This window comes from Perissodus microlepis, chromosome 12, assembly GCF_051167445.1.
Source record: "Perissodus microlepis isolate ML-2025 ecotype Zambia chromosome 12, ASM5116744v1, whole genome shotgun sequence".
Lineage (NCBI taxonomy): Eukaryota > Metazoa > Chordata > Actinopteri > Cichliformes > Cichlidae > Perissodus > Perissodus microlepis.
Window position 1 is genome coordinate 33,950,758 of NC_140472.1, and position 12,528 is coordinate 33,963,285.

Genomic DNA, 12,528 nt, shown 5'->3' on the forward strand with positions numbered 1-12,528 from the left:
CAGTGTCCAGCAGCCTCGCCTCTGTCAGTGCGCCCCAGGGCAGCTGTGGCTACAATGTAGCTGCCATCACCAGTGTGTGAATGTGTGTGTGAATGGGTGAATGACTGAATGTAGTGTAAAGCGCTTTGGGACTAAGTAAAGCAATACAAATGCAGGCCATTTACCATTTACGAGAATCTAAATTGTTAAAATCATCAGAGCTGTGTCATAATCATATTCTCCATGATATAACTGGTATAAACATTTTTGAGAAATAAAAATGTCATATCACAATAGCGCAACTGTATCATTGATACAGAAATACCAAAAGCTACAATGAGATAAGCCCGGGCATGTCTGAGAGTAAGAGCCACACGTCAGCCTCTAATAGATTTAGTACTTAAAAACGGAGCAACTTCAACAACATCCAACAAAGAACTTCAATATGCAAGAAACCTGTTTCTGCTAAAGGTGGAAACAACACACTTTCACCAAAAACCAGCATAATCACAAACCAGGCTACGAAGGAGGAGATACTAGCAGGCGGTGATGTGCGACCCGCTCGCTACACTCTCTATGACAGGGACAGCAAACATTCATTGGAAATAACTGCTGTGGGTGGAAAAGCAGGGCTTTAAGTAGAGTTACGAGGTTAAGTTGCTTTAGATTTTGCTAACCTAAAGTGTGAAGCAGCTATTTTATACTTCCACTTAAAACTTCCAGGGAAAACACAACCTAGCCTACTTGTGCTTACACTAGACTTCTGCTGTGTCACTACTGCTGCACAATATTGGCACTTTATTTCTTAAGATTCACACTTCAAATTAGGAAGTGTGTCATCGATGACAGCAGCCTATGAGAACAGAATGATGGAAACTGGCTTGTGTTCACTTACACATATACATGCTACTATATTGAATAGCTTAAAGAGTTTTCATTCACTTATTCAACCATTACATACAAGAACCCTGAGGCATTTATTTATTCGTTGTTTGTATTTGTAATTGCATATTTCTCCCCCCCCATTTGTTTCACCCTCTCTTAAAAATAAAAAAATAAATACTATTTTTCTAAAATCATTTTTGAAATACTCTGATCTCCTGTTCCTTAAATGTGAGCAATCAGCTTCCACTTTAACCTCCTAAGACCCGAACTCTTCCACAGAATGTATTTTTAATTTCTCTTTGATATTTGGTCGTTTTGGGGCCCGATGAATGTAAAAACAAAGAATTACCAGATTTTTTTTTTAAACCTTATTTTTGTTTTTAAGAAAAATAAGAGCCAAATATGAGGATATTCGTTTAAAATTTTGATAGAGCAGTAGCAGTATAATGTCCTCGTAAGTGGATATCAGGCCCTTGTAGAGCAAAATTCAGTATTTTGGTCTAAATAACCCAAAATGTGATGTCCACATATGTGGACGCCAGGTCCTAGGAGGTTAAATGAAGCTGAAAGCGTGAACGTCACACACACCTCGACTGTGTCTGCAGAGGCAAAACAACAAAAATGAAGTAAATGTCTAATAACGCATGGATCCAACTGTATGTTGCATATTCCCTTTTCAGTCTAAAAGGAACATGATTCATTTTTTCCACATTCATATAGAATCACTTTATATCAACCTAAAATAAAGAGCTACACAACAGCAGCAGGACAAATAAAGATAAAAATGCTGCTTTAAGGGTGACTTTGGTAAATGGGTGTTTTGTTGTGCTGTGATTCAGTGTTTCAGATTCAGCTATAATGGCCTGAGGTGTGTGTTCACTGAGTGTTTTCCACAGTTATACTGTGTGTGTGTGTGTGTGTGTGTGTGTGTGTGTGTGTGTGTGTGTGTGTGTGTGTGTGTGTGTGTGTGTGTGTGTGTGTGTGTGTGTGTGTGTGCCATGTTGACAAAGATAAAGGGCTAGAGAAAGAGATGGGGTTTGTGTTCACTGAGGCGAATGATTCAGATAATCAAACGCTGCCTCCCACACACACACACACACACAGACAAATTACATTGCTCTTACACACAAGCTCTCACAAAAGACCACATATGCCCATGCACATGCACACACACACACACACACACTGCAGCTGGATGAAATGACCATCCCATTTACTCCAACGCCGTCTACACGACGGAGAGGAGGTGGATGCACAGCGATGAATAACAAAGCACAGCAGGCGCACACGCAGTTTCAGCCCCTCAGATGGAAAAAAGAAAAAAAACAGAGTAAGATATAGACAGCTGAAGTAGGCAGAGGTGTGTATAGATGATGGTGAGTCACAACAATGGAAGACTGGACCAGCACCTGTGGTACAACAAGCCACACCGAGGAGTGTGTGTGTGTGTGTGTTTACAGGCTGTCACAGAATACTGGTCCCACTGCAGTCAGGTCAAGGTTACCGTGAACACATGAGAGACAAAACCAGAGAGACGAAGGCATTTAACAGTGTGTGAGTGTGAGAAAAACAGAGAGACAGGAAGGGAGAAGAAGACAGACACAAGGAGAAGAAAAATACCAATAAATTGATCTCCTGTCTGTTTTAAAAAGAGAGAGAGAAACAAGTGCAGTGGGAGTGCATGAAGGGCACCCTTTAAAAAAACAAAACAAGAGAGGAGTGCAGACTGAGTTACTGACAAAAATATTGCCGTTTTATGCTGTGAGGAAGAAAGAGCAGGAGGTGGGGGAGAAAGGGAGCGAGAGGGGAGAGCATTAAAGGGAGGGAGGTGACGTCAGGTTTATGGGAGGCCAGTTGCCTGGAGAAATCCATTAAACCTACTCTCACTCACACACACACACGAACGACACGGGTTATTTTTTACTGCCAGTCTGTGTTCACTGATATCAAACAGTCACAAGAAGCAGCCCTTATTAATTTAAAGGAGACCGCTGACTGTGCTGTGTGCATGTCCAGTGGTACTGACCAATAAACCTAAAATTATCATTTAAATGATTGTTTACATTTACATCCTCAATGTGTTTACACGTGTGACCAATCAGATCACAGACAAGCCACTTGTGTCTGAGCCGAAGGAACAAGAAAAACTCAGCTGGACGTTCTCTCCAGCATTTTGGTGTCTTGAGCTGCAGCTCATCTCAGTCTGAAACACACAGCACAGAGCAACGCCAGCGCTTACTAAGGTCCTTCCCGAGAGAGGACTATGCAAATCTTCCCAAAAAAACCCTTTATCAAAGTACACGGCTAATGAGCAAAATCAGAAACTCTTTGCTTTTCTCTGTTGTTGTGAACTGGTTCTATTTAAATAAAAGCTGTAAAGAGACTAATAAATCATGCATCACCTATGGAGTAAATCAGCAACAGTAAATGGAAATTTCAGAAAAGCTGGGCTACAGGGAGATGGAAATACCCAACCTTTGAAACGCAGCGGCTGAATACTACCAGCCGTCTTGCCTCCTTCCTTTCTTTCGTGTTGAGCAAGAGTTGAGAGTTGCACAAAGATGCTGTGCTGTTGTGCACGAATATCAAAGCTCTGTCATTCAGTAACTAGGAAGTAATGGGAATCTCCATCACATGTGTAGTACTCTCTACTTTTGCTCAACACAACTATTTTACAAGTGCTCTACAAGTTAATTATACGCCAAGTGGAATTCTTAACAAAGCAGACCACAAAACTGGCTACAGAAAACCACAAAAAACTGCCCTAAAAATGTCAACTGATGATCAAGTTTTTCCGATAAATTCATCCAATCATCCAAACCTACAGTCCAAGTGCATTTCTGGAGCACAAAGGAAAGATCTGTGCCCACCAGACATTCACAAATGACAAAAAATAAAGGAACTCTATGTCAACATGTTATGTCCTACTCATCATTTAGTTACATAAATAACTGAGAACAGGAGTCGGTCCAAGTGCTCACATGTTACATCAGAAGAACACTGCCTGTCTCACAGCCTGGCCAAGTGCCATTTTGCTATGTCTGGTTTGGCAAGATTGTTGTTGCTACATTCAATTCAGAAAGTCGACATATTAAGGTGCTGCCTGCCTAACTATTAAACAGCGCATGCTTGAGAGCGGCTAAAGACTGGGCACAGAGAAGAGGGGGTGGATCACGTGTCTGTAGATGGGAAGAAGCGTTCCACCCAAAAGCAACAACAACAGTGAATTTCTGATGTGCAGCAGAGCAGGAAAAGCAGACAGCCGACCAGCTGACAGCAACACTCCCCACAAGACCTCCAGAGGAATGCAGGCCAAAAAGTTCAAAAGAAGTCTGCTGGCCACAATTCAAGACTACAGACAAAGACGAAAACAAGAGCTCAACGTCCAACCTTTATAAGCAGGTGGTAGGAACAGAGTAAGGCACTCATTACTGTGACTAGATGCTACAAAGAACAATCACGATGCATGAATTTTCTTCATGTGACATCCAGCAGCATCAGAAGACTGCAGATAGAAACGTTGTGTTTGGGGAGAATAAATGAGATTCGGTCAGGTGAGAATTGTTAATTATACTGAAGTCTCCTGGTTCTTACGGTACCTTCAGCGCAGCCTGAACTCTCTTAGGTAAACGTTCTTTTCATTTCTTTAAATAGTTTTCAGAAACAGTTCTTCAGGCTTCAGATCAAAGCTTTTCTTTGAATGTTCATTTCCTTTTAATCCATTCTTTGTCAACATGACCCCACACTAGGGCTGGGCTATATCATACCGTTCACGGTAATACCGGTGTAATGTTGGGCAACAATAGGAAAATGAAATATCGCGATAGAATAGGGGTAAAATGCGCGTGCGCAGTGCCTTTGTTTACATACATACATGGCGGCGATGCAGAATGAGAAGAGCGAAAGTGGATCGTTGAATGAAACGGATGAGCCAGAACTGGTTTGTAAAAATGCTGCAACTTCAGTGGTGTGGAACTGGTTTGGCTTTCGTCCGTCAGATACACAACAAAGCACTATTTTTGGTAGCGCATGCTAGCGGGCCGTTGTTGTTACCGTGTTTTTTGGAAAATACGGCGCACTTAAAATCAATGCTTTGATTTTTCTGAAAGTCGACAGAGCCCCTTATAATCCCGTGTGCCTTATGTATGAATTCTGGTTGTGTTTACTGACCTCGAAGCGATTTTATGTTCACGGCGCTCGAAAATCTGTCAAATGTTTTAGTACGACTTTGCTAAGCTACGAAACCGCACCGCTTGATGGATTGTCGGAGCATTACGGCTATCGTGAATTCAAAATCCTGCTCCTCACATACAAGGTCTTAAATAATCAGGCCCAATCTTATCTTAATGACCTTGTAGTACCATATCACCCTATTAGAGCACTTCGCTCTCGCTCTGCAGGCCTACTTGTTGTTCCTAGAGTATTTAAAAGTAGAATGGGAGGCAGAGCCTTCAGTTTTCAGGCCCCTCTTCTGTGGAACCAGCTTCCAGTTTGGATTCAGGAGACAGAAACTATCTCTACTTTTAAGATTAGGCTTAAAACTTTCCTTTTTGCTAAAGCATATAGTTAGGGCTGGACCAGGTGACCCTGAATCCTCCCTTAGTTATGCTGCAATAGACGTAGGCTGCCGGGGGATTCCCATGATGCATTGAGTTTTTCCTTTCCAGTCACCTTTCTCACTCACTATGTATTAATAGACCTCTCTGCATTGAATCATATCTGTTATTAACCTCTGTCTCTCTTCCACAGCATGTCTTTATCCTGTCTTCCTTCTCTCTCCCCAACCAATCACAGCAGATGGCCCCGCCCCTCCCTGAGCCTGGTTCTGCCGGAGGTTTCTTCCTGTTAAAAGGGAGTTTTTCCTTCCCACTGTCGCCAAAGTGCTGCTCATAGGGGTCATATGATTATTGGGTTTTTCTCTGTATCTATGAAGCACCTTGAGGCGACTTATGTTGTGATTTGCTGCTATATAAATAAAATTGAATTGAATCCTAGGCAGGAGCCTCGCGGAGTGATACGTACTGTGCTTCAACATAATATTACCGTATTGTGTGTGTATAACCTCTTTAAGTTTTGTGGATATTATACATGGTTATGCTGAGGATATGTCGGCCAATTTCCACTGGAAATGCCTTTTGGTTAAACTGTCAGCAAGGAATTTGCATTTGCACTGTTAATTTTTTATATAACTATAATGCACATAAAAAAGCTGCTTGTTTAAGTAAAAATACATTTTTTGCACTAATAAAGTTGTGGAGTTGTAAAGTGTTTTGTCTAGTGTCAATTATATCGTCAGTTATATCGTTATCGCAAATTTTCAAATGTATATCGTGATAAATATTTTTGGTCATATCGCCCTGCTCTACCTGCTGCAAATCATCACTTCGTCAGACCTGTCGCTGACTTTCAGTCCAGTTCTTGCATAATTTGACATACACCAGCCTTTTCTCCCTTTAATGAATGGCTTCTTGACAGCCAGCTTACATTGAGACCATTTCTGATGAGGCTTCAGTGAACAGTAGATGTGTCAACAGAAGGGCCGTTTGCTGGATTTTTTTTCTTATTTCTTAAATAATATATTTTTAGGCCTGACATCTTCCTTTGTCCTCCAGGACACACTGCAGAGCATTCCAAAATATGTCAAAGTGTCAGCTAAAAGCACTTTGTGAATCATATTGTTGGTGCAAAAATACAATTTCATGCTTGTGAAACTGCCTAAAGACAGATTTAACATTGGTGCTGTGCTAATTTTGAGATTATGTGCAAACACAACACTGGTTCATCCCGTGAGTTAGGAGGTGTTTTAATGCTTGAATGAGTCATAGATCTGAAAATGGTGAGGCAAAAGGACTGGAGTGAAAATGACTGAAAAAGCAGTCAATGTCCAAAGGAAAACTTTAAAAACACCTCCAGAAAGCCTGGAGGAGTATTGCTCAAGAACATTTTGAGAAATTACAAAAAAGTTTATTTTTTGCTTCCAAGGGCTAAAGAAATGAGAGGTGGTTCAAGACTTTCACACAGTATTGTACAGTGTCTTTTCTACCAACCTGTCCGGAGGAAGCTAACAGGTTGATGGTGGTTAGAAGCATCCAGCCGCGACTCGCCTCCTCGCTCTGATTCACCTCCAGGAACTGGACTATGGCTCGACTGGCTGCCTCTGGAAAAATAATCACACACACAAACGTGTGGTTAACTGGGTGGAAAGTGACAGCTCACTGTGGGGCAGATGGGTTGTTTGAATAATGATCAAATATGTAACAAATTAATCATTACAGTGGATGCGACAAAAGGGAACATGTGTGGTTGGGCTTCTCGGTTTTGGTTATCTGTGATCTTGAAAATAATACATCAATATTGTATTTCGGTCCCACGCTCTAGCTTTTCAGTTAGCTCATGTCTTTACCAATTTTATCACAGCACTCTTTCTCCTAAAAATATAGCCACACTAGGTTTAGGAACAAGTATCCATTAGAACCGAACCATAATAAAAAAAGCAAATCACACATTTTTAGTCGCTTTTGTGAGCAGAAATAAAAATGCTTTTGAAAAGGTTTCCTTAATCCAACCCACCAGCTGAGCCAAAGTCTAGTTGCTCATTGTTCAGAGCAAATCCACATCTGTTGTTTTGATAATGAGTACTGCAACGTCAGTTGAGAGCATGAATCATGGACTGACTCATTCTAAAGAGGCCTGGTGACCAACTGTAGGAGTGCTTTTTTAGACCGTTGTGTTGCAAAATCAGAACCGTTCACCGTTTGATAACAGCACGTCACATGATTAGACAGGGATGAGGAAGAGATGGAAGGACGAGATAAAGCGAGAGAAATAAGAAATAGAAAGCTGGTGTGTGTGTGTGTGTGTGTGTGTGTGTGTTTGTGTGCGTCTTTTTTGAGGAAACCACAGTCAAAGCTGCCACGGCTGTCAACGCTTTCATGAGATGCTGCAGGCTCGCCTGCAGTGAAGGCTAACCTTTCAGATTGAAGTAGGATTGCATTGATCCTTTGAGGAAAACGTATCTACTGAGAGCCAAAAAGTCAAAAAATAAAGTGCAAAATTCTGGGAAAGGCCTTATCTGATTAGGGTAACACTAACATTTTTTCTCCATTAATCATGAAATCAGCTTTAAACATTCTTTACTAAAACAATGAAATGAAATATGTATTTATCTTTAGGGGAACAATTAATAAAATAATCTTATTGTGATAGGGTAGAATAAGACGAAGCTCTTACGCACATCCATGGAATAAATCGGGTTTCCAGGATGGAGCAGACAGTTATATTGAGCATCAATTATTTTATTTTTTTTAAATCATTGACTAAAATCGGTGACCAATCACAATCAGGCATGGGCGTGTACTTATGTCCACTAATAATATACAGATTACAGTATATTAGGGTCCTTGCCATATGTGGCACTAACTCTTGAAAGCCTAACAGGAGTAACGTTTGCAGCACTTTCTGTCATATTTCAGCCTGCTTGTAAAAAAAAAAAAAAAATGCCTGTGTTTGGATTACCCAGCTACCCTTAGAAAAACCCAGAAAATATTCTAATAGTCATCAGACGACATATTTATATATACTTAGGTGTCCAAACTCGTCATTAAGAGTACTGGGGAGGTCGTCATATGTTGTCTTTATGGGGGAAAGTGAAAAAATAAACTCCCTAGAGTCTTCATTTCTATCTTGTCATCTACTATGTGTACCTAACAAAGCTCAGATGCTCCATCTGTGCCTTACAATTAGTTCTATAGTTGAAACTCTGCATGGGAACTGTCTTTGTATCTAAATAAAGAACAAAAATCTCTTTCAACACCACTGTGTTCATCTGCACAGCCAAAAGGAAAACAGAAGACACAAACCGGTTATGAGAGATTATTGGCTGGTGCCAAAGAACTCAAGTCTACAAGTAGGCCTACTCTACAGTGCATTTTTACACTTACAAATATGAGTCTGTGTGCATCTGCAAGCTCACCTGTGGATTTATTGGAGGCTCTTCGTCTGATCTCAGTCACCATGAGTCGGGACACCTGGGTGGTGAACTGCAGCAGGTCGGAGAATTTCTCCATCATGCTGCTGGGAGGTGCGTTCCCAAACACCTGAAGTGGACAAAAAAAAGCATTTGATTAATGGAAAAATAATAATTTAAAAAAACAAGAAGAGAGGAACCAAAAAAAGACTCAAAAACTAGACATCTGTTCACTCGATACTTATATGTAACCTAGCTTATAGTCAGGTGTGTACAGTTACAGAAATCTTCATTCCTGCTGATATCTGTGACAGTTTTTGCTTGAATGCACTACTTTATGGTGACAGAGAACATTGGAGGCTAAGCCTTTGGGGCAGCAGGTCAACAAAGACAAACTACTCTTCATCCAGCAAAGACTCGTCATCTGTTTACTTATCCAGCAAATCTGACTTGAGAGCAGGGCGGGAGGCTGCCGTCCCGCCGCACAGGGACCACTTTACTTCCAGATTCTGACATGAGTATGGCCACAGGTGTGAATCCCAACCAGTGGTGGGTAATTAGCAGACAAGTCAAGAGACCCTTGGCAGTGCACTCCAGCTTGATAAGCACACTTAACAAAGGCAGCCTACAGCTGCGGCTGCCAAACAAAAAGGCGAATTACTGGCCTGCAGACTTTACTTCTGTTCTTTTGGATAAAAAAAAACAGCTATAGGGATTTCAACAACTTCATTTTGTTAACTTGTTAATATGTGTAGCTCACTTCCATGATTACCCACCGACTTGAGTGGTTTCCACAGATCTGGATTCAATTTTAGAGTTTTTCCAAAAGGAGGTGCAAAAATGCTTTATGAAAATTAATTATTAATTAGTAATTCATAACATATTTTATTAACATAGCTTAAGGCCATTGTAAAGTGGGTGGGAGAGACTCTCTGGAGAGGCTGAATGACCATAACAACAGTGAGCTGTTCCACCTGGCTCAGAAACTGCACAGCTGAGATTTCAGAAATTTAAAATCTTTGATAAACCTGAGTCTATTTTGTCTACAGATAAAACTTAAAAGATAAAAAATACAAATCTGTACTGGACTTTTCTCCCCCTGCATCAAAATAGTTACAATACACCCCCACCATTCAACTGGTCTGATTTTCCTATTAGTGCTTAAATCAATAAAATTTAACATTAGTTAGTTAGCAGATATATAATTTAAAAAGGCTTTGAAGGTTGTTTAATTTAATCACAAATGATTCTGAAATATTATAAACACCAAACTAACGATGAGACGATGTGTAGTTCAGTGAGTTCAGTACTCTTAAACACTTGCTCAATAACACCTGACAACCAGGTGTGTTTTGGGTACTATTTGCTTTGATCTGCACCTGAAAAGTTCAGCTCCTCCTACTCCTGTGACATCTAGTGTAAGACTAACTGCATTCCAAACACTGACACTACAGTCAAACATGGTGCTGGTGCTAGTATGATGGTCTGGAGCTGCTCAGGACCTGGACAACTTGCTGTAATTGATGCATCCATGCATGCCACTCTCTACAAGAATGAGAATTCTGGCTAACTGCACTTAGCTTATGCAGCAGGAAATAATCAGAAACACACCAGCAAGTCCACCTCTGAATGGGTAAAAACTAAAAACTAAAATTAACGTTTTGGAGTGGCTTAGTCAAAGTCCAGATTTAAATCTGCCTGTGATGCTTCGGCATGAACTTAAACAGGCCATTCATACATGAAAACCCTCTAATGTGGTTGATTAAAGTAATTCTTCATAGATGAGTGGGTCTAAATTCATCAATAGCTGTGTGAAAGACCCATTGCCAGTTACTGCAAACACTGCAGTTCTCACTGCCAAACGTTTGCACAACAACCTTTTCATACAAGGCCAGGTAGATTTGGTTAACCTTTTTGCTTTAATAAATAAAATCATAATTTGAAAACCTCATGCCTGTGTACACTGTGTAAAAAATATATGACACAAAGGTTGGACTGAAAAGTCCACTTCGTTGTGCTTTGTTCAGCTAACCTTTAGCCCTAAAGTCAACAAGCCCACAGAAGTAAACAAGCTTATTTCCATTCCATGTATCTGCAGTCTGGTGGAACAGAATCTGAGAGCTATCCAGACAGGTACGTATGAAAATATGCTTTTAACCACTGGATTTGAATCTGCAGAAGTTCCCTGGTGAGATCTCGTTTTCAAATGTCAATGCATCTATAGTATCTATTGCACCCATGACCTCAGGGAAGCAGCTCTAGCGCGTTTGTAACCCAGCACAACAGAGCTCTCTTCTTGTTTTCCTTTTTTTTTTTTAATACTGCACAGACGAGAAACACGTGATTTAAAAGATAGCTACAGACAGCACAGGAACCAAATGAAGCAAACTGTAACCTGCCACATCAGAGCTGCCATATGTACAAATATCTGTTAATCCGCCTGTTTGGAGCACCTCCAGTTCTCCCTCCACCCATGGTGTGACTTACCCTGTTAAATACAGGAAGCATCATGTAGAGCTTCTCCTCCTGCTCCTTCTGGGTCATGTGGCGAGGAGGGTGGCACAGCTCGGAGAAGAGGCGTCGCAGGTGCATGAGGCCCAGCGCGTTGTCCTGGGGGCTGCACTCCTCCTGCCTCGGCCGCCCCATGATCCTTTTCACCATGTTCATCTTGAGCGGCTTTGTCAGGGCAAAGGCAGCCCTGCAGATGGGAAAGAGAAGATCTAATAAACATCTCGCAGTAACTCAATACATAAAGATCTTGTTAGTCTATGTAACTGAAAGTCCCTGCTATTTGGTATCAGTTCAACTCTGTAAGTGGTCTCGAGTATCAAAAACAGCCAAATATAGATATAGATGATATTTCACATTTCACACAGATTAGCTTCTTGTTTTGTTTCTTTTTTAAATCAAAATATCTTTAATAATTCATAATTCTGACAATTGTAGACGATGTGAATATAAGTACAAATACCTTTCTTCATAAGTGTAACAGAGTACTAGTATTGTAACAGCCAGCTGTATCAATACAAGTAACCATTAAACACAAAGTTATCTTTAGGCACATTTATTGAAATTTTCTGTCTACAAAGAAGGTTTAGCATGAGCACCGTGCAGGTATAGAAGCAGTAGGTGTAATAATGCTCTGTGTGTTTGTACCCACGATCATTCAGGATCTACTTGATTACATTTTTGTGTTCGGATCCTGGTTCACAGTAACACATGTAAGATGCAGAAAACACACAGATTTGAAATGTTGCGGCCACAGAGTGCCAGCTTCTAAGAGCCAGCTCGGTTTCCTCTGGCTGCAAAAACAAAGAAATCTGGTGGGACTGGTTTCATATGATAAATTACTCGATGCGGTTTCTTGAAAAAAAATTAACTTTGACCTTGGACATTAACAATGAAGGTCAAATGCTTAGCCAACCTATGTATCCATGTACCCCAAGATCTAGTGTATTGTTGTGAAGTTTGAAGACGATCCATGAAAGAATTGTGGGTAATATAAAGTTTCACTGATTTTGGTGGGAGCTTTAGCTTTAGTTTCACCAAAATTAAATCAGCTTATTTATTGGCATCAAACGTCACACAAAGTGTAAAAATGATATTGCTAGACTGCTAACAAACATACAGTCAAATCTAACAGATTAAATAAATCTATATTGTGTAAATAGACAAGGGCAAGCTTTATGACATTGCAG

At 40.6% G+C, this 12,528-nt stretch overlaps 1 protein-coding gene across 5 annotated transcripts in view; it reads right to left on the reverse strand.

Moving 5' to 3' along the window:
• Positions 1-12,528, reverse strand: part of wdfy3 (WD repeat and FYVE domain containing 3) — a 120,576-nt gene that overhangs the window by 81,101 nt on the left and 26,947 nt on the right. For all 5 annotated transcript variants that reach the window (XM_084946302.1, XM_084946301.1, XM_084946303.1 and 2 more), the window contains exons 2-4: positions 11,318-11,528; positions 8,837-8,960; positions 6,912-7,021 (exon numbers count right to left, since the gene is read on the reverse strand). In XM_084946302.1, coding sequence (XP_084802428.1) covers positions 6,912-7,021; positions 8,837-8,960; positions 11,318-11,497 — 414 coding nt within the window. In that variant the 5' untranslated portion in view covers positions 11,498-11,528. The remainder of the gene's footprint in view (positions 1-6,911; positions 7,022-8,836; positions 8,961-11,317; positions 11,529-12,528) is intronic.